Source organism: Acartia tonsa, chromosome 3, assembly GCF_053477335.1.
Source record: "Acartia tonsa isolate MP-2025a chromosome 3, ASM5347733v1, whole genome shotgun sequence".
Classification (NCBI taxonomy): Eukaryota; Metazoa; Arthropoda; class Copepoda; order Calanoida; family Acartiidae; genus Acartia; species Acartia tonsa.
In genome coordinates, this window is record NC_137262.1 from 7,965,144 (window position 1) to 7,987,961 (window position 22,818).

Here is a 22,818-nt window from a genome sequence, read left to right on the forward strand (position 1 = left end):
TTAAATAACAGTGTACACAAATACCAGAACATCTCCCATCACTAGAATACTATATAGTTATTGAACAGTGTACACAAATACTAGAACATCTCCCATCACTAGAATATTATATAGTTATAAAACAGTTTACACAAATACTAGAACATCTCCCATCACTAGAATATCATATAGTTATAGAACAGTGTACACAAATACTAGAACATCTCCCATCACTGAAATATTATATAGTTATAGAACAGTGTACACAAATACTAGAACATCTCCCATCACTAGAATATTATGTAGTTATAGAACAATGTACACAAATACTAGAACATCTCCAAACACTAGAATATTATTATATAGTTACAGAACAGTGTACACAAATACTAGAAAATCTCCCAACTTATCCTTATACTAAAGTAACAGGATGTCTATGTGTCTGTGTATCTGTGTGTCTGTACCGAAGGATCTCGCTAACCGCTGAACCGATCGGGTTCTCCTTAACAAGGTAGCTTCTCATAGGTCCCGGAAAGGTTTATAACTATTTTTTGGGGGGTGAGACACCCCCCCCCCCGAAAAATAAAAATCCCCCCCCCCAAAAAAAAAAAATTAAATGAGGGGGGTGGGGGCACCCCCCCCCCCGAAAAAAAAAAATTTTGCCCCCCCCAAATTTGCAAAATTTTTTTTAAAATTTAAAATAAGAAATTGGGTTATTAAATTTGACTCTCTCCTCTTCAAGTGCCCCTAGAGGCCTCTAGGGGGCGTAGCCGCTAGTAATATTATATACAGGGTGGGCCAGATAAATCCGGACTTTTTCTTATTTTTAAACAAATGAACATAAAATCGTCAATTTTAAAGATTTTATTGAATTTTAAAAACTGGGAAGTATACTAGGTATATGACTATTAAATTATTCAATAAAATCGCCGCCAGTCTCCATCACCGCCTTTACCCGCCCCCTAAACCGCCCCCCGACCCTGGTCACCATGTCCCTGTCCAAGATGGCGAAGTTCTCCTTGATAGTGGCAATGAGGGAGGTCTTTGTGGTATAGGCGCGTCTATTGGTTCGTGCTTTAATGGCGCTCCAGGCCCATAAGTCAATTGTATGAAGATCGGGGCTGCTGGGAGGCCACATCTCCTTAGGGACGTGAGTAACCGCAGGATCCAGATATACCCATCTTTCAAGCTACCATTCGACACGGCGGCTCTCATTTTGGCCACAATTAAGCTAGAACAACGTTTTATACCTTTTTGGAAATGGCATGAAGATTAAGCTATGGTTATCATCGTAACACATAATCTAATACGATTTTTAAGGTACCAAATGGGCCCATGTAGTCGAGAACCGAGAAATTTTCAAGATTTTTTACATTTTTGACACCCTAAAATCTGCCACGTTTCACTTTGCCGGAGTACTACGGCCAAACCAGATGGGATAGAGCGCTCTAGTCTTTTCTAGTGTCTTCTTTAAGCATCTAACAGTATATCCAGCAAGTTTCATAAGTCTATCTCAGCTACAGATTGTCTGAGATTAGATTTAGTGGGCCCATATTGAGAATCTAGGGTAAACTAGCGCTCATTTCGAATCTGCCATGTTGAACATAAGCGCTGCCAGCTCGGAGTACACGTCCTCCATCCTCCAAAAATTTTTATGGGCAAAAAGGTAATGACCTAAGCTTTTTATAGTGTGGTCAAACGTCCTGATTGGTCAAGTAGTTTTGGAGCTATGGCCGTGTGAAAAAAGTCCGGATTTATGTGGCCCACCCTGTAGTTACAGAACAATGTACACAAATACTAGAACATCTCCCATCACTAGAATATTATATTGTTATAGACATTTACTATAAAAATGGTATATTTTAAGTATATTTAAATGAGTTTATGTTTGAGTTTATAAATGATAAAGGCAGAGATAGTTAAGCTAAGGAGGTATGTAAATAATTCCTTTCATACTGGAATTTCTTAAACCTGAAGTAGGGTATAATGAGCTTTAAATACTAGATATACGAGACATACCATAGATAGTTAACTAGATATTTATGTGATTTTATACAAATTCTAGCATTAAACATTTGACATTGACTTGGTATAAAAATAAACTTTTTTCCTTTGATTAGAGGTTTAATTATATTTCTGTCTAAATATTCTAGAATATCATAATTCTTTTTTAATTTTTTAATAGTCTTTTAAAATTTCTTATCTTGTTATTAATTTTCAAGCATTTAATACATTGCTTTTTAGAGGAGATCATGTAGCTTACATAAAAATATCAAAAAATATATAAATAAAATACCTAAAGATTATAGAGTTAAGAAGGCTAAGCTTAATAGAACATGCTCTGTTTACAAAAAAAATTAGCAGTCTATAAATTTATCAGAAGACATTATATCTATTATTACTGTACCCTGTGGGCAGGCTTGATTTATCTTGATTAATCGTGTTTTCTCATCATCCATTTCAGCCTCACAGAAATGATCCTGAAAAAGGCAAATTTCCAGCAAAATATCTTTTGAGAAAAGTAAGGCAAGGCTTTCAGATTAATGAAGCAGAAATGGTTTAATGGTTTAGTCCCCCCACTACTCCTTCATCTCACTTACTTTTACAATATTTATTTACTAAGTATATTTGCGATTACTTTTATTTAATGAAATCTTCCAATTTTTAACATGTATCAAACGGCCTGCGGTATTGCATCAAGATCCATGACAGATCTATATAGGAAATAAACGTCTATAATCGAGCTCGAATCTTCCAAGCTTATGGTGTATAAAACTCATAGTGCTCCAATAATCCCTATTAAATTCTCATTGACCAGAACGTTAAGACCCATTATTCTACTTTTTGCATCATAAATGTATTTTTTATATTCATGTTGCTATTTAAACCCCAAACCACTTCATTATGCAATCTACGTTTTCCTGGATATTTTGTCTACGGTAGTCCATAAGTGTACAGCTTTACAGTACATTGTTTCTATTTGTTAAAGCAACACGTATGATAAAAGAAAAAGATTCTTTTTAAAGTAAAATGCTTATATTTCAATCAAAATCTATATTTTTTTTATTTTTTACCGATCCACGTCATTATGCAAATCAAAAGAAAATCAATGAGAAAACGTATGTTTTGCACTTTTCTCAAATTTCAAAAAATGATTCTGATAAAATAGCAATATTTTAAGGGATTTATGCATTAATTATAATGAAAAACAGTTTAAGGTAGATTTTAATGATTTTTCTAAATAAGAAATAATTGAAAAAAAGAAATTCTATTCTTATCACTTTAGAGGACAGCTGCTGACCCCCAGTCTTATGGATGAAGCTAAATACATGTTAAAGATAAAAATTACCCTGAAAAGTATACAAAAATGTTTTTTGATGTGTTAAAAAAATCCATTTTAAAATCTTTATTTTGAGGATGATGGCCTTTAAGATGCTCTTACTGGTGGTGAAGGTGAGCTAAATGTTATCTAAGTACATGACCATTACAACAACTTGTCTATTAACCTATGTACCATTTTTTGTAGTCATAGCAGCCTCCAGTGGAGCCTCTCGACATGAAATATAACCATTATCTAAAAACTACATTATTTACTTTATGAATTTTAGTAATTAAAATTGCAATTTTTTTCTTTTTTAATATTGCTTGGCTGGAGGCTGCTATGACTACAAAAATTGGACCATAGTTCAATATATAAGTTTTCTTCAAGGGCATGCACTTTGATAACATTTAGCTCACCATCACCACCAGTAAGAGCATCTTAAAGGCCATCATCCTCAAAATCAAGATTTTAAAATGGATTTTTTTAACACATCAAAAAACATTTTTGTATACTTTTCAGGCAAATTTATATTTTTTACATGTATTTAGCTTCATCCATAAGACTGGGGGTCGGCAGCTGTCCTCTAAAGTGATAGGGATAGAATTTCTTTTTTTCAATTATTTCTTATTTAGAAAAATCAATAAAATCTACCTTAAACTGTTTTTCATTATAATTAATGCATAAATCCCTTAAAAAATTGTTATTTTATCAGAATTATTTTTTAAAAGACGAGAAAAGGGCAAAACAAACGTTTTCTCATTGATTTTCTTTTGATTTGCATAATGAAGTGGATCGGTAAAAAATACAAAAATATAGATTTTGATTGAAATATAAGCATTTTACTTTAAACAGAATCTTTTTCTTTTATCATACGTGTTGCTTTAACAAATAGAAACAATGTACTGTAAAGCTGTACACTTATGGTCTACCGTAGACAAAATATCCAGGAAAATGTAGATTGCATAATGAAGTGGTTCGGGGTTTAAATAACATTGATGTATTTGATTTGTATTCATAAAACAGAAAAACTTAAGTTTATAATATAGTAAACGTAAGAAAACTTAGTTTTATAATAAATTGATTCGTGCGACACTCCCCGTAATGCGGTCAGATATTAAACTAATCATTTTAACCCTTTCAGGGCGAAAATTTGAAATGAAAAATATTAGGATTTTAATCTTTAAAAAATTATATAAAAATGAAGCAAAACGTTAAATCGTGTATTGTTACATTGTTATATAAAACATATTACTGAATAAATCAGTTCACAGATATTATAATACGTTAAAGTTGTAGAAATCTTTACGTGTAACAGAGAGAGAGAGAGAGAGAGAGAGAGAGAGAGAGAGAGAGAGAGAGAGAGAGAGAGAGAGAGAGAGAGAGAGAGAGAGAGAGAGAGAGAGAGAGAGAGAGAGAGAGAGAGAGAGAGAGAGAGAGAGAGAGAGAGAGAGAGAGAGAGAGAGAGAGAGAGAGATAACGGGGAGAGGGAGAGAGAGAAAGAAGGAGAGAGAGGGGGGGAGAGAAAGAGAACGGGGGGAGAGAGAGACACAGAGAGAGAGAAAGGGAGAGAACGGGGAGAGGGAGAAAAATATTTAGATTTTACCAAAAAGACAAGATATTTTATTTTACATACTAACGTCATGGTGATAGGGCAACTATGTAAAGCAATAGTAAAAAATTTAGATTTTTACTTTGACTTCATTGCAGGACATAACAATTTCAAGAATTTTATTGTAGAGTTTAAATTCAATAGGACAATTCTAATATGCCTAAATTAACAATCAGAACTATCTGTTAGAGACGTACAGATGGACAGACAAACCCCCACTGTAAAAAATTTTTGCTTTAAGATCATTAACAACATTATACAACCCTTTTACCAAATTTCCTTCCCTCTTACTGGATGAATAAACTGAACAATAGTTTAGGCCCATACTGGCAAGCTATGTAGGGAATATTTACAGAACTTTTCAGCCATTGAATAGCAAATGAGAAAATCACATTTTCCTCTAATCATAGCCAACAGACGAACGGAAGGACATTTTGAATTATAGATAATCTTCGCTACTAAATGAAAATGAATTTTGCAAATGTGTCATTATAATCTTAATTAAAAATTTAAGCCATCTAATTTTGATAACATATGAAAAAACAAATATTTTAGCTATTAAAATATTATGTCTCGATCCAAGAGACTAATGGACCATGTGATTATAGAGTAAGAAGGATAGTTTCAATACCAAAATTTCGTTTGCTTAGGGAAGGAGGGAACATTTGACTGTAAATAACACTGTAAACCAAAGTTTAGTAACCACTTTGACTAAAAAACTTTATCTGTGTTTCGTCACTTCTAACAAGAACTTTCAATCAACAGAAGGCTTACCTTTATTTATCATCATGGGGGATGTAAAATAAATATAGTACATTATATCCTAAGATCCCTGAGTTTAAAAATCATCAACAAGGATTATAATATCCACATGTAGAAACGTTCCTAATTGTAAAAGTAAAAACACAAAAGCAAAAAGAAGGAAAAGGAGCATAACCGACAGAATGACGAACAATGATCAGTGCAATGGTCATACAAATCTTCACACAAAATATTAGCAGTCTTTAATATCAGAAAATAAAGTTGTGTTTATGCAGTACTGATGATCGACGGTTAGGCGGGCAGAAGTGCATTGGTCTCAAAAAAATTCAATCTTCTATGTTAAATAGCAGAAGGGAAAATAAACATTTCCCCCACATTATTTTTATTAATTCCAAAGCACTATAGACAGAATAACGAAGAAGGTGAGGAATAAAACTTTTAGCAGATAAATAAGGATGACAACATCCATAACTATAGAAGCTCTTGAATTAAAAAAATAAAAGGAAAAGCAAATGAAAGCAAAAATGGTGCACAACAGACAGACATAGTAAGTAATGATGCTTAGTGGTATTTGAATATTTACACAACATTTAAAAGTTTATCTTTGATAAAAGCTGAAAAAAAAAATATTTTAGAGTATTAACGATAGATCGACGGACAATTTTATTCATAGAGTAGAGGTGCATAGGTCAGCAAACATAAAAAAGCCTTCTGTCTTATCCCTGAAAGATCAGGCCCTCTACGAATTCTTAATTGACCGGATTTTATACTATAATAATTGCATCAGCCTTCTACATTTTCCCTACAGATATTTAATGTTCTCAATAGCATTACAGACCAGCGAACAACGTGAGCTGTAGGCTAGTGTTATAATATAATCTTCAATAATAATGTAGTTTATTAAACAATTTTTAGACTTATATAGGGTAAGGGGGGGGGAAATTTCGGTATTTTTTCGGTTTTTTTGAAAAAAAAAATGGGGTAAATATTAATATTTTCAAATGAAACCAAGACCGGTAGAAAGCTTATGGAAAGGACTATCAGGTTCTAACAGGACATTATCCTAGGACTTTTAGAAGTTTGCCGAAATTGACCGCAAAAAAGTTACCGAAAATTCCCCACCAGCGGGGGAATTTTCGGTAATTTTTTTCAACCTAAAAAAATCGATGAAAAACGGCCAAACGGCCAGTCGAACAAAAATAATCATAATTAGTATAGGTTATAGGGATTATCCACAAAAAATTTCATAATGATCGGACTATTCCTTCTATGTTAAAAATGAATTTTTTTGAAAGACGCGAATTTTCGATTTTTTTTTTCGAAAATTTTTTTTTAAAAAACTTAAAATTAATATAAGAAAAAAACGTATTTTATTACTTTTTAGGCCTGATCCTAAAAAAGCTCACATTGAACTGTAGATTTAGACCAAAAAACATGAAAATTGATTAAAAATTGACCTCAATAATCGAATTTGAAGCAAAAGTGTCATCTTTGCAAAAACTCTTGACTACATTTTAACCTTAAAAAAATCGATGAAAAAAGGCCAAACGACCAAACAAGCGTAAAAAATCATAATTAGTATAGGTTATTGGGATTAACCACAAAAAAATTCATAAAGATCGGACTATTCCTCCTATGTCAAAAATATTTTTCTTCAAAGGCACAGGTCTCCTTAACAAAACCTTAGATTAAAAAAAATCTCCAAAGAAACGGGCAACGGGGCCTTCAAATAGGGTACAGTGGTGGTCAGAATCCGTTGGAGATTAAATCTTAGCTGCTCCTTCTTGCCAGATATTGCAATTTAAAGTTTAGTGGTAAAAATGCCTAAAATTACAAGAATTCCAAGGATATATGCATAAGTGAACACCTTAATTCATCAAATAAAAAGGGTGAGTTTAACATTTGAGGAGTTTATATGTCTCTGCATATGTAAACTACACAGTCCCTCCCCATTTAGAAAATTTTAATACTTTAAAGAAATTATTTAATGAAAAAGGTACATTGTCCACTTAACTTAAGCTAGAGGCTGTTACCCTGTAACCAGCAGAGATATTTTCAATCCAAGTTTACATATACCTTTAGTAAATTTTTAAAATACTCGCAACACCTCCCCCCCCCCCCCTTGCAAACCATAAATTTTAGGGGGAAGGGGTTGGGCAAAGTAATAGTATTATGTTTTACTCATGACTACTTGAAGTATTGTGAGAAAAAATTATATGTAAGATTCTAAGGCCCAAAGTTTTTGGAAATATTGTTGACTAACCCCCCCCCCCCCCCCCTCCTAATGAAATCTAATTAGAAGGCAGTGAAGAGGCAGACAAGTTCTTAAAGAAATATATAAGCTTTAGTACTTAAACTTTAGTAGGCATCAAAATCTCTTACAAATATTGCTGCACCCAACCCCCTCCCCAATGGAAAATACTCTGTAATATCCTCTTAGAATTTTTTTTTTAATTTTGAAAATTCAGTACACCCAACCCCCACCCCCCCCACCCCCCCAACAACGAACAACTCTGGTTGCAGGGCTCAGATCCCTAGCTTACCTAGCAGCAGCGCTTGGCCCCCATGCCTGCCTGGCCGCAGTGCTTGGCCCCCTTGCCTGCCTAGCCGCAGCGCTTTGCTCCCTAGCCTATAACCTAACCTAACCTAAATTAGTTGTTCATTGTTGGGGGGGGGGGGGGGGGACTCAAATTTTCAAAATTGAAAAACAAGATTCTAAGAAGAGAATACCAAATACTCTTTGTGTTACTTTGAAATCACTGAATTTTATAAAGCAAACTTTGGATTTAAGTTTTTTTAGGATACTTGTTACTTTTACAAATATTTTTTATGGGGGTAGAGGAAATTGAGCAGCAATATAATTTTTATGGATTGGGTTGGTTCAGGTTGGGGAAAGGTCAGTAATATTTGTTCAAGTATGAAGTAATTATGGACCTACTAAAGTTTAAATCCAAAAGCCCTCTATATCTTAAGTAATCTCAAAGTAAATCACAAGGGTATTGCTGTACTCCCTTCTATTACTTAATTGGAGGAAGGGGGGGGGGGGAGATTGTAAAGCAATAGGGAGGGAAAGGGAGGTTTGAGGTTTCAGCAAAATTTGTAAAAGTTACTTTTAACTTACCAAAGCAAATCTCAAAGGTTTGCTTTGCTGCTATAATTCAAGTGGTTTCTTAGTAACACACCATAGTATTGCCTTTCAACTGCAATTCCCCCCCCTCCCTTTCTATCTTTACAAAATGTTATGTTTTTGTTTTATGAGGGGAGGGGAAGAGGTCAGCAATATTTGTAAAAGTGCTTTGGGTCCCACAACAATACAAATCCAAAAGCCTATATAAATCTCTAATAGTTTCTTAAAACACATTGGAATGATATTCTGCCAACCCCCCCCCCCCCCCAAATTATGTTAGAACGAGGGGGGGAGAAGGTGGTCAACATAATTTCTACAAAATTTTGGCCTAAAAACCTTTCATAAAAATTTTCCCACTATACTTCAATTAGTTTTTGAGAAACACATAATAGTATTACTATGCTCCCCCCCCCCCCCTCCACCCTAAAGTTTGCAGGTTGTGAGAGTATGGGGGGGGGGGGGTGGGAGGGCAGAGTTACTAAAAGTAACTTGGGCCATATGTAAACTTAAACTGAAGTTTTTCCCACTGGTTCTAGGGTAACAGCCTTAAGGATCAAGTTGTAAACTGGGAAAACCTCTTTAAACTTATAGTACCTTATTTATTACTCTTATTGGAGTTAAAAACAAAACATATAGTAGTAAAAATTGTTCTAAATGAGGATGAAGTGTGTAGTTTACATATGAAGAGATATCTAAACTCCTCAAATGTTAAACTCACCCTTTTTATTTGATGAAGTAAGGTGTTCACTTTGCATATATCCTTGGAATTCTTGTAATTTTAGGCATTTTTACCACAAAACTTCAAATTGCAATATCTGGCAAGAAGGAGCAGCTAAGATTTAATCTTCAACGGATTCTGACCACCACTGTACCCTATTTGAAGGCCCTGTTGTCCGTTTCTTTGGAGATTTTTTTTAATCTAAGGTTTTGTTAAGGAGACCTGTGTGTGAGCAGTAAGATCTCAAAAACAACTGGACACAGTTTTTTGGAAGTTATTATTGGAAGTTACGATAGGTCTTTAAGTTTTATTTGAAAAGTACAACATGTACAAATCCCAAAACAGTCCTTGTTGTCCATATAAATTTATAAGTTTCAGAAGCCGTAGTATGTAAATTATACATACTCCAAGTATAATATAATAATAACATTATGTAAAAGCAAGCGTAACGCAATATGAGTATATGTAGAAGCAGGTAAATGTCAGGGAGGGAGGGGAAATTGGGCTATTTATTACACTAGTCCCCAAATTTTACAACAACGATATTTTATACTTTAGCTCAATAATTTGCGGACTTCTATTAAATTTTGATTGGTTGGTTTATTAAGTTTAGTTTAAACGTGTCAACTACTAATTATAATCTACAAAAGGGTTAATTCTGTTTTTCATCATTGGGTATTTGCATCAATTTATGGGCCATTGTCTTATGCCTTTAGATCCCTGGGTATGTGAATCTTTATCAGGGATACAGGGATCATAATTTAATAATCTCCCCCCCCCCTCCCACTTCTCAATCCTCATGATAAATATTGGAAGTTTGTATAAATTTAGGAGAATAAAAGCATAGATTAAATTTCTGTTATTAATCCATAAGTGAATAAAGTACAAATCAAAATTATGTTTCATAATTTAAAAATACAATTATTAATGTAAAGGTATTATTATTTAATTAAATCTTTATTTCAATGTATGGATAGAAGGATAGGACAATAAAAAAACCTCTTTAAACTTATAGTACCTTATTTATTACTCTTATTGGAGTTAAAAACAAAACATATAGTAGTAAAAATTGTTCTAAATGAGGATGAAGTGTGTAGTTTACATATGAAGAGATATCTAAACTCCTCAAATGTTAAACTCACCCTTTTTATTTGATGAAGTAAGGTGTTCACTTTGCATATATCCTTGGAATTCTTGTAATTTTAGGCATTTTTACCACAAAACTTCAAATTGCAATATCTGGCAAGAAGGAGCAGCTAAGATTTAATCTTCAACGGATTCTGACCACCACTGTACCCTATTTGAAGGCCCTGTTGTCCGTTTCTTTGGAGATTTTTTTTAATCTAAGGTTTTGTTAAGGAGACCTGTGAAGGACCAGAAATTTTGATTTTTTCCTCGCAAAAATTTGCTTCAAAAAATAAAATTAATTTTTTTTTTGTTTTTTATCTGTTCTATTCATTTTTAGGCCTAATTCTTAAAAAGTCCATATGGAATAATAGATTTGACAAATGAAAACATGAAAACATGACCTTAAAAGTTGAATTTAAATTTCTTTTGAAATTACCGAAATTTCCCCCGGCGCCAACTTTGGTCATTTTTGAAAAAAATATTACCCCGATTTTAAAGCTCTCAACAGATTTGGAAAGAGCGGGCAATTCTTAGTTCAAAAGGTTTTTACGGATCAGCTCTAGGTCTTACCAATTTTTGTGTACGTCGATCTTTACACACCTACTAAAAAATTTTCTTTTATGTTTTTTTCTGTCATTTGAAAGGAACATGGAGAAAAAGGTCATTTAATGAAGGTAGGTCGAAATTACTGAAAATAGCCCCTTACCGAAACTTCCCCCGCCTTACCCTATTTATTGCCTTTATCAAATAAACAATTTAAATGAATCTAATTTTATATCCTTAAGATCAAGTTACAGGATCTCTGTGTATATGTCTGTACTGAAAGATCTCGCTAATGGTTATTGCTCTAGTTCTCCTTTGCAATGTAGTCCTGGGAATGTTTATAACTAGTTTGAGAGAGGGGTGGTTACCATCCCCAAAATAATTATAAACCTTACCAGGACCTATGAGAAGCAACACTGTAAAAGAAAATTATATCCGTACAAACAGACAGAAGACAAACATCCTTTTATTTTCATAAACGGGTTGAGGCGCAAAAATGTTATAAAAAAATGCACGCTACCAACCCTTAGATTGTACGACCTTGTCTAAAAAGTCAAAGTATTCTCTCTACTTTTGAAGATTATTATGGGCCTCACTAGGGTTTAAAAGTTAGGTATAAGTATAACCTGCAGTAAAGCTCTGAAATATTCTGATCTTGCAAAGAGAACTGCTTTGTGACATCGGAACTGGTAATTTTCTACCTAAACATTTAAATCATCAAAAAGGCGGTGATTTATTAAACTTAAAAATAAAAATTTAAGTATAATGAACTAGTAAGGAAATAAACATTATCCTTGAACCATTTTTTTATTTTTAAATGGCTACAAACCTGTAGGACTATATCAACAAAATTTTGCTCAACTCTAGGTAGTAGGGGCAGTTCTGTTCCTGTATTCCAAAACCTAGACAAACAAACATATGTTAGAGAGTGTCAACACATAATTATTACCTCTGGGACTGAATTATAGCAGCATAGGGCCAGACCTTTGTAGTTTGTCACAGAGCACAAAAATCCCAAATGTTTCAGAAAATAACCGTTTGATAACACGACCTTTGTATAAGTTGCACCTGTTATGGAAAATGGAATTCCAATTAAATTTCATTAATCTTGAGAGTTCCACTTGAAAGTGTTTACCTAAGTTCAAGGGGATAGGCTTGTTGTGCCAGAACTCCAAAGTCCTGCTGCAGGTTCCACATGGCCAGAGAGGATTCCAGGTACAAACTTTTGATGGCAACTCCTCGTTTGCTTTGGACTGAAAATAAAAACATTATTTGGACCAATGAATTAAATACATTAAAAATAAAAAAAACGTTAATTTTTTGTGGTTGTTGGGGGAAAGCAACAACCACCACTTTTAATTTTAGTTTTTTTAAATTATATTTTTTTTCTAGGGGCGATTTCTCTTGGGAGGTTGGAAGTACCATCCCCCAAAATAGTTATAAACCTTCCCAGGACCTATGATGAAAAGTTACCCTGTAAAGGAGAACCATATCGGTTCAGCGGTTAGCGAGATCCTTTGACAATTACAAACAGGCAGATATTTTGTTATTTGAAACAAAATTAGAATTTTAGACAAAATTGCTACTAGGTATGTTTGGTCAAGTTGGCTTTGTTATGATATATTATAGTTAGGTAGCAAAAGAGTAAGAAACCACACAAGTTTAAGCATTTGTGTTTTCAAGAACGTAAAATCTCAAAAGAAACATAGCTATAAAAGCACAAACATAAACACAACTACCAGACAGACCAATAAGGTGAAAACTTAAAAAGCCTTTTTTCCCACAACTAAATAAAATCTTACCATAAGAGTCAGCTTTCTTAAATGCAGCAGTTAACTCATCATTAAGTTGAGGCAGCTTACAATATTTTACAAGACGGGAAAAATCCTCCATCTCTCGAACATCTACTTTTGTCTAAAATTAAAAAATAATTAAAAAGTTTACTTTTACCAAAAAACACACGTATTTTTATGCTTATATAGGTTGGTATATTGCTTTGCCATTTTAAGTTACAAATATTTGCCACTTTCATGATATCTTCACTATATTTATGACGACTTTTTTAGACTTTACAAAATATCTTGAAATACAGTTGAAATAGAAATACTTACAAGTACCATGTATGCATTAAAGTTAGGGTTGCCAATTAGTCATTTATATTTTCAACTTAATTATTTTTCATGTATTTAATTTTTCTGTTGTCATTATAAAGTATTATTTCAATCTGTAGTAACAATGCTGTAACTGTGTAAAACGTCAAAGTCATTAGGTTTTTTGTGTGTTGAAACACGGCAACTGTGTATGAAAACCATTAACCTATTCAACAACCATGTTCAATATACCAAGATATTTTAGTCAAGTCCGTCTTAGGATGAATTTTCTTTTGAAAAAAAATCAAATAAGAAAACTACATTATGCTTAATTGCAATATTATTACAAAAAAATAGATGTTTGAAGAACTTACAACTATGAAATTAAAATAAAATGGCAACGTGGGGTGATACAGAGTCAAATGCCCTCCGGATATCAGAAAATTGTTAAACCAGTTGAATTTAATCAAGGTACTTTTACTTACTAGTTACTTTTTTTTATTTAAAAATCCTATATTATACTTGGTTTAAAACAATTAGGCCAAGGATATCTCGTCTTTGGTGAGTGTAGCAATTTGTCAAGAGAATTCAACTTATACTACTTTCGATTGGAATAATAGAGGTAGGGTAATCTATCATACTTTAGTGAGATTCAAAAATTTACAAACAAATACTTTTCATGGAATAATAGAGGAAGGGTAATCTATCATACACAAAAAAAAATAACTGTAAAAAAAACTTTAAGGTCAATTTAAATTAATTGCAAGTATGCTAAAATCCATTGCTAATTGTCATTGGACAATGACATGATATACCTATACTTGCGGTTACGCCCCTAGAGGCCTCTAGAAGCTCTTGAGGTGGGGGAAAGGGAAGTCGACCCCCCCCCCCCCTCTAGTTTCAATTGTACATAGTTTTAAAAGCAAAAGTTTCATTATCCGTATAGGCAATTTAAAAACATTCTTTGGCGATTTCTTTTCAAAGGGTGGTGGTACCCACCCCCAAAATAGTTATAAACCTTCTCAGGACCTACGAGAAGCTACATTTAAAATAAGAACCATGTCAGTTTAGCAATATCCTTCGGTACAGACAGACAGACACATACACAGAGATCATGTTACTTTTATATAGGAAGGAAAGACAATAGACATCTATAAAGTTGTAAAAAAAAAACATTTTACCTGTGCAGTATATAACCATTCTAGAAGATATTTAAAAGAAGGATAGGATATTTCTTTCTTATTCAGGTGAACTTCAGACTTTCCTTTCCATCTAGAAACAAGGAAAATAATATTAAATAAAGACTGCCTTACTTCAGATAAAACGGAAAGTTTTAGCTTATAAATATCTTAGCTAATGTTTTGTTTGACATTTCTAAACCGATTCATATCCGCTGGATTTGAACCGGTTCTTGGTCATAATGAAAAATCATATATAGCAAATAATATAGAAATTTTTTCCCAAATATTAAAATAAAAATCATGAAATTGATACCAGTTCTATTAAACAAAACTGACAAAACTGGTTTTAATCTTATAATTTTTATTTAACATCCGCTGAGAGTTGTGAATGCGATTATGATTATTATGAGTCGAATGTGTAATGTTGAAATATAAAAGACTATGAGTTAACATCCGAAACATAAATGATTTGATTTTCTAATATTTTAGTAGTCTTTAGCATAGCAATAAAAAGTTAAATAACTTGTTAAGATTTGAAAGAAAAAAGGAAGCAATGACTTGATGTCCAAGATTAAAGGATGTTAATATGATGTTGTAATATCTCCTTGCATCACATACTTCATAATTTTATGTTCAAATATAAACATCATGTTTTACAACAAACAAAGACATGCATACTTAATTATAATAGGATTGTGAGTTTTTTTGAAGTACTTCAATAATAATCCCAAAAATATTACATATAACTTTTATTCAGATTTTTAGAATTGATTATACCAATAGAAATGTACAATAAAACCCATTTTGGGTCATTTTTAAGAAGAGCTTAACAAAAAAACAAGGATGACAGCATCCATAAGTAGCGAAGCTCAGAAATTATGAATGTATATTATGAATATATTTACAATATACCAGTGTCATCCTATATATTTGACGAAATAGGGAAATGACAAAAACTTCAAAATCATGCAACCTTTCAAGCACGAAAAATGAAAAATCTAGGAATCGATCTAGCACCACAATTTATAAACAAATCTTTATGAAACTTGATGGAAATATGTAGAATATGAGCATATTCAATCCCTGATAATTTTAGCCGCAAATCCTGAATAGGAATTGAGAAAAGAATAGAAAACCTAAAAATCTAGGAATCGATCTAGCACCCCTATTAATATAAAAATCGTAATAAAACTTATGTAAAATATGTAAAATGTAAATTTAAGCAATCCCTGAAAATTTCAGCCCATTATCTTAAAAAGGAGTTGAGAAAATCAGAAAAACATGAAAATGTAGGAATCGATCTAGCACCCCAAATAACAGACGGATGGACAAAACAATGTATAGATTAGATGTGCATATGTTATAAGAATCTTCACTAAAAATTTCAGCTTTCTATCTTTTATAGGAGCCGAGAAAATCACGTTTCCCCCACTTTGTCTCAGACGGACAGACGGACGGACATTTCGAATTATAGAGTAGCTTCGCTACTAAAAACAATATTCACAACATAATTGTTAACAAACAAACATTAAATTACATTGCTGATTCCTCATCCCTTTCATAAAAAAAAATAAAAAGACCCTTCCTTACTAAAAAGTAATAAAGCTTGTTATGAGAGCTCCATGTTTGTTTCAAGTGTTGAGTCCTGTGAAACTTTAGACATATTTTCAGACACCAAAGCTATTTAAACATTAGACTTATTCTACAGTATAAACAAAATAGATTTACAAACATTTCATAATTACTACATTTTTTATGCTTTTGCTGAATTATTTATACAAAACACATATAAAAAGTTATTAAACTTTCAATTTATTTTCTAGTTAAATACAACCCAAATGTACAATTTTTAGTTCTTTGACTTTAAACTGTTGTTTGATTTACTTTAAGACCCACTGGATTGAACACGCTTCTTTCTATGTGTGATTAGTCTAGAAATCATTGTTCACTTATTTCTAAACACCAAAACTAAGCTATGATGGGGTGATCATAGAGTTTTTAATGGAAATCTGCACCCAATAGTGTTTTATTTTAAACTTTAGATTGAATTACATTATTCTACATCTTTTGAGAATTTTTTTTGAATCTTTCTAATAGCATGAACAACATTTAAACCACTTAAAGAAATTTAAAGTGTACAGTATGTGTGCTATTTTTAACAGGGGTCTTAATTAAGAAATAAGACAATGGATGATAAATTGATGTACAACGCCAATGATGACACACAAAATCATCACTTCTGCAGATTACAATAATTGTTTGAAACGTTTGAACACTCAACTTAATGAACCACCAATAATTCAATAAAAGTTCCCAAAGTTGTTAACCCAACGAATAAGAAAACGTTATTATAGGACTTTGGGGACTAGTATAAACAGCCCAATGCCCCCTTCGTCCCTGTATTTTTCATGTTTCACCATCCTTTCTATGATAACAAAATTGTTTAGATGTTCTATATCTAAATATATCTATGGTATGATATAAGGGGAGTATATTCCAGGGATCGGCAGCCGCGCGTAAGCCGCGTGTTAGCCTAAGTAAAATCGTCATTTTATCACTATAAAATTCAGCTGGATGTATAAAACTGCTCTTTAGCAGACAATCCTTCTTTCTGAAATTTCCTTTTCTGCTTACAAGCATGTTTAAAACTGAGGCTTATGCGCGGCTGAGGCGCGGCTGCCGAACCCTGGTATATTTATATTTAATTTTCCAGTGTGCTGCGGATCAAAAAAAAGGGAATGATGAAAACACAAACGGACACTTCAGATGGTATCAAAACTTTTAAAGCCATAGTTAATATTAATTTCAAATTGTTGCTGTTTCATAAAAAAAGAGAAAATTGCATAATTCCATAATTCCATAATAAAGTATTGAAGAAAAGTTTATCTCATTATCATAGCCAAGTTTTCCATATATTATCTTTAAATCTGTCTTATCCTATTAAATAAAGTAGTAAGGTTTTTTTTGTCTGAAGATTAATATTTCAATAACTACTGAACTGATTGAGTTCTCCTATTAAGGGAAGCTTCATTTAGGACATGGAATAGCTTTAGGACATGGAATAGCTTTAGGCTATTTTGTATTTAGATTTAGGCCCTGGGATGGTTTTAGGCTATTTTTGCCTGATAGGCTGATACCCCTTTAAATATAGAACCCATAGATGCTAGGGGCGCAGCCGCTAGTAGTTATATAAATGGTTATGCCTAACAATTCATCTTATTATTGAAACCTTTAATCTTTAAAATAAAATTGGTAGGTATTAATCTTTCAGTTACATAAATGTGGTTTATGCAAAAACAAACATTTGCGGCCACATGTTGCAAAATTTATTATATTTGTCTTACTTCTTACACACCCACACACCTCAATGTTTGCATATTATCACATAAATCATCTGGGAAACAACAAACAAAATAAATTTCAATATTGACTATAATTTCAATTCCTTTAAAGAGCGGCCTTAAGAGTATTTTATTATAATCTTCACATAGAATTGTCAATAGAGAAGTATAAAAATCATAGGTAAATCTTGCTGTCAGGTTCGTGTCTTAATTAAACCTATAATTCATAACTTTTCAACAGTTTTAAAATATGAATAGAAAAAACTGCATTTATTAATGTTCTTTTTCAATATGAAATGTTGATAACTTAATATTTTCTTTCATTAAAGCAAAGTTTTACAGTACATCCTTAAAAAAACAGGATGTCTGTTTGTATGTTTGTCTGTCTGTCTGTACAAAAAAATCTCGCTAACCACTTCACCTTTATGGTTCTCCTTTACAGGGTAACTTCTCATAGGTCTTAGGAAGATTTACAACCATTTTGGAGGAGGATACTACCAACCTCTCAAGAGAAATTTCAAATTTCAAATTCTACTATCTCCTCCTCAAGTGTCATTACAGGCCTATAGGGGTGTAGCCGCTAGTACTAAATAAAATACCCTTTTTAACCTAGTTTAAATCTAAGCAGAAATGTTAACATAATTGATATTACTATCACCTACATACACACATAAAATCCTATGCAGTCAGTCTATTATAGTATCCATACAAAACAGGAAGTACATTATGTATAGCAAATGAATAACCTAAGTTAGCCATATACAGTGTGTTTTTTTTATGAGAACTTTTTTGAAAGCAATTTTACCCCACTTATAGTTATCAGAATTTAATGATTAATGGCTAATTTTCTTCGTTTTTTAAGGCAATTAATAGAACAACAAAAAAATATTTAAGTTTTTATTTAAAAAGTACAGTAAAATCTAATATTCAAAACTTAGGTGTCAACATCTAAAAATGGTTTTAGCGCATTTTTCTTATGCTCAAATAATCAACCTTTTGCAAGAATGGCTGCTAAACACTTCAAAGTTGAGATATAGAGCTAAAAATGTATACAGATACTATTAGGGACATGTACTAGAACATATCAAAGTTTAAAGGTAATATCTCAACCAGGGAGGGAGTACTGGCCCCCCAAAGTCGACTACAGAAAATCCATTTTTTAAAGAAAATGCGCTAAAACCATTTTTATATGTTGACACCTAAGTTTTGAAATTTAGATTTTACTGTACTTTTTAAATAAAAACTGAAATATTTTTTTGTTGTTCTATTAATTGCCTTAAAAAAACAAAGAAAATAAGCCATTAATCATTAAATTCTGATAACTATAAGTGGGGTAAAATTGCTTTCAAAAAAGTTCTCATAAAAAAAACACTGTATAAAGTAAGTGTTCAAAGTTCCGGTAATCTAAAGTCATTAGTTTATGCCCAAAGCAAATAATATTGCCCTGTTTTACTGATTATTTAAGCTTTTAAAGAAATTTCTATTAGAATTTCAGGCTTTTTTTTCGGGATAGATGATATATATTTCTTTATAAATAACACTATGGCACTATTTTGCTTTATTTTCTTAATTCTTTGTTTTGAAAAAAATTCAGTTTTCATTGTGCGCTTAAACTCAATTTTGTTTTTATTCATATCTGTCAGAAAAATTATAATTAACAAATTACTCCTCTTTAATTTTGGCTAAAATTTTTTAGCTGGATTGTATGAACTTTCCATATATCTCTATCGATGCACCAACCCATAAAAAAGAGCTGTTATATGCATTCTAACACCTCTTACAAAAACATTACACACACTCACACACACACGCCCACACACACACATATTTTCACCCACTAATACATAGATATATCTGAAGTAGAAAACTAGTTAAAGAACTGCATTCTTTCTATCATAACTTTGAAAAAAGATAATATTTTGATAATTACATACTATGGTGCTTAATGCATTCGTGTTAGAAAATTGCATCTGTTATGTAAAATAAAACGACTTATGTTTTAATAAAAGCTAAGTTCTAAATTAGGAATTATTCGTTCATATACATGTAGATAGCTAATTATTTAAAGCAAGTTAGAAGCGTCTTTTGTATTATCAGGAATAAGGTATAACCAACAACCAAAATACATCTAAAATAATATTTGGGGGGCAAATGGAGAGGTCGTCAATTTTACGATGTGTTGCTGAAAAACACGTATAGGTTTTGTCATTTTTTCTGAATTAATTTCATTGTTGGTAGAAGCTGGGTTTACACATATCATTATTTGTTTGTTTATTTGAAGCATAATCCGATTTGCTGAGCTTCGATTTTATTGTGTTGTCATACTTGTTTGCATTTGTATTATCAACCATATTATCAAAGTAATTACAACGTTTTCATTAGGAGGCTTTTGCAAGGTAATATGAGGTGAAAAAATTTAAAATTAATTCCAGTTTTACTGGTCGCTGGGGCCGAAGACCCGAGCCATCAAAACTAGTACTGATTTTATTTTATTACTCGTTAAAAATTGTCTCTCTTACGATACAATACAAGATTTTTCAGCATGGCTCAGAACCAGTTCAAATCTAGCGGGTATTATCGGATTTGTAGCCACAATGAAAAATATTACCTGGTTTCTAACTGTTGGGCAAAGAATTCAGATCTTGCAGCTAAGATGCATCTAAAAAAATTACATTTATAACTCATAGGACAATTTTATTCATCAGAAGTGCAGAAGTGAAAGTTAACAATATTCTAGATGGAAAAACAGGGGTGTATATTCTGCATGTTTGACCCTGCTAAAAGAGGGGGGGGGGGTGGAATAAAAAATATGTGGTTTGGGGATAAAAAATGTATAAATTAAAAGAACTGAAAACATTTTTTTCCATTTTTCCCCCTCATTGGTTAAAAAAAACTAAAAGATTATGTGATAGGGTGGATAATATGAATAAAATAAAAGTTATAAAGGTATTTTTCATTTTTTCCCCTTCCTTGCTGGAAAAAACTTGGAGGGGAAAAAAATAAAATTTCGAGCAGGGGAAAAAATTAATCTTGTGCAGAATATACACCCCTGTGGAAAAGATAGGAGCTCTCATGGCGGTTAAAGCCATAATGTGCTTGAACGTGGAGCTTGAACTGGTTTTATTGCTATACAAAAGTGTCTTAACCTACTCCATGACAACTTAGGTCCTAACACAGGGGTGTATAATTATTCTGCGCAAGATTAATTATTTTCCCCTGCTGCAAAATTTTTTTTTTTTCCCTCCTAGTTTTTTCCAGCAAGGAAGTAGATAAAATGGAAAAATATTTTCAAAACTCTTTATTTTATTCATATTATTTTAGTTTTTTCACCAAAGAGGAGAGAAAAATGGAAAAAAATGCTTTTAGTTCTCTTAATTTTTACATTTTTTTCCCCCAACCACATATTTTTAATTTTTTTATCCCACCCACCCCCCCCCCTTTCAGCCGAGTCAAGTTTGCAGAATATACACCCCTGTCCTAACCCTAAGAAACTATGGCTAATCAATCAATCGAAAGAAACCAGAGTACTGTGCGAGAGGGATTTATATATTTATTAGGGATGGGAATCCGTCGAATTTTTGGGCCGGATTCGGATTCTGGATTCTGAAGGAATCCGTCAAAAAAAGTGACGGATTCTTGCGGATTCCGGATTCTTATTTTTGGCGGATTCCGGATTCGGATTCCGGATTCTAGCAGTATTTTAAAAGGCCGTCCGTCACAGGGATAGCTTTTTTCGCTAATTTATCACTATGTTACTTGGTTGAAGCCTTGATTTGTTTAAAGTGTTGACTTCCAGCATAACTAATGCATTTACATCGCATTAGTAATTATTAAAATTTGTTATGTAGAAATTTTTTTTTATCTTTGCCTTCAAACAGAGGGAGTTGTAAGAAAAAAGACGGTAATTTTAGCCTACCAATTTAGAATCCGGAATCCGCTATAAAAAACGGATTCCGGATCCGGATTCGGATTCCAAAATTGGCCGAAAATTGGGCGGATTCCGGATTCCGGATTCGGATTCCGGATTCGGATTCCCATCACTAATATTTATAGAGAGAAAAAGATCGAAGAGATAGAAAGACCCAAATTATAGGATAGTAGCATTACAAAATAATAAATAAAATAAAAAATATTTCTTACATTAAATTTAAGTTAAAATTTTCTTTTTTTCTTTTTCTTTTAACCTCTGTTACAAAGATGTCTTTTGGAAATTGCAGAAAAATTTGCAACAATTTGTCAAAATGCCATTTTTACATTTAAATAAAATTTGAAAAGAAAAAAGACGAATTGCTACATGAATTCAAAAAAAAGAAAATTATATTAAAATATATTTTACTAGTGGCTACGCCCCTAGAGGCATCTAGTAGCAAGGAAGGGTTGGGGGAACACACCTCAACTTTAATTTGATAGGTTTTTAATAGTTATTTCTCGTATCGTATTATAAACGGCTTTCCGCGGATATAGAATGTACACTTATAAGATTAAAACTAGTTTTAATCTTATGATTGTACATTTCTATATTCGTAGAAAACTGGATATAATACGATGCTAGACATAGTTTTTTCGTATTGATGAGAACCGGTTCCTATCCACCGGATTCGAATGAATACGAGAAAAGAGTTTTCTAATTTTTTTTGGGGACGGGAGTTATTATTTTAGGGGCTATTTCTCTTGGGGGTTGTTGGTACCCTCCCACAAATTAGTTGTAAACCTTACTTTACCTATGATAAGCTTCACTGAAAAGGAGAATCATATCGGTTTAGCGGTTATAGAGATCCTTCGGTACACACAGAGAGACACACACACATCCTGTTACTTATATAAGGAAGCATATGAATTATATCCTTATAATAAAGTAACAAGATCTATGAGTGTCTGTCTGTTTGTACCGAAGGATCTCACTAACCGATGAACCGATATGATTCTCCTTTATAGTGTAACTTCTCATAGGTCGGGAAGGTTTATAACCAGCCCCCTTCCAAAAGAAGTAGCCCCTGGAAAAAAATCCCTCATCTCTA

General features: G+C 32.5%; 1 protein-coding gene across 5 annotated transcripts in view; it reads right to left on the reverse strand.

Moving 5' to 3' along the window:
• Positions 1-22,818, reverse strand: part of LOC145313214 (ankyrin repeat and BTB/POZ domain-containing protein 1-like) — a 68,255-nt gene that overhangs the window by 42,231 nt on the left and 3,206 nt on the right. For all 5 annotated transcript variants that reach the window (XM_080152509.1, XM_080152508.1, XM_080152510.1 and 2 more), the window contains exons 6-12: positions 20,409-20,459; positions 14,460-14,550; positions 12,991-13,102; positions 12,324-12,441; positions 12,018-12,090; positions 11,815-11,889; positions 2,387-2,459 (exon numbers count right to left, since the gene is read on the reverse strand). In XM_080152509.1, coding sequence (XP_080008635.1) covers positions 2,387-2,459; positions 11,815-11,889; positions 12,018-12,090; positions 12,324-12,441; positions 12,991-13,102; positions 14,460-14,550; positions 20,409-20,459 — 593 coding nt within the window. The remainder of the gene's footprint in view (positions 1-2,386; positions 2,460-11,814; positions 11,890-12,017; positions 12,091-12,323; positions 12,442-12,990; positions 13,103-14,459; positions 14,551-20,408; positions 20,460-22,818) is intronic.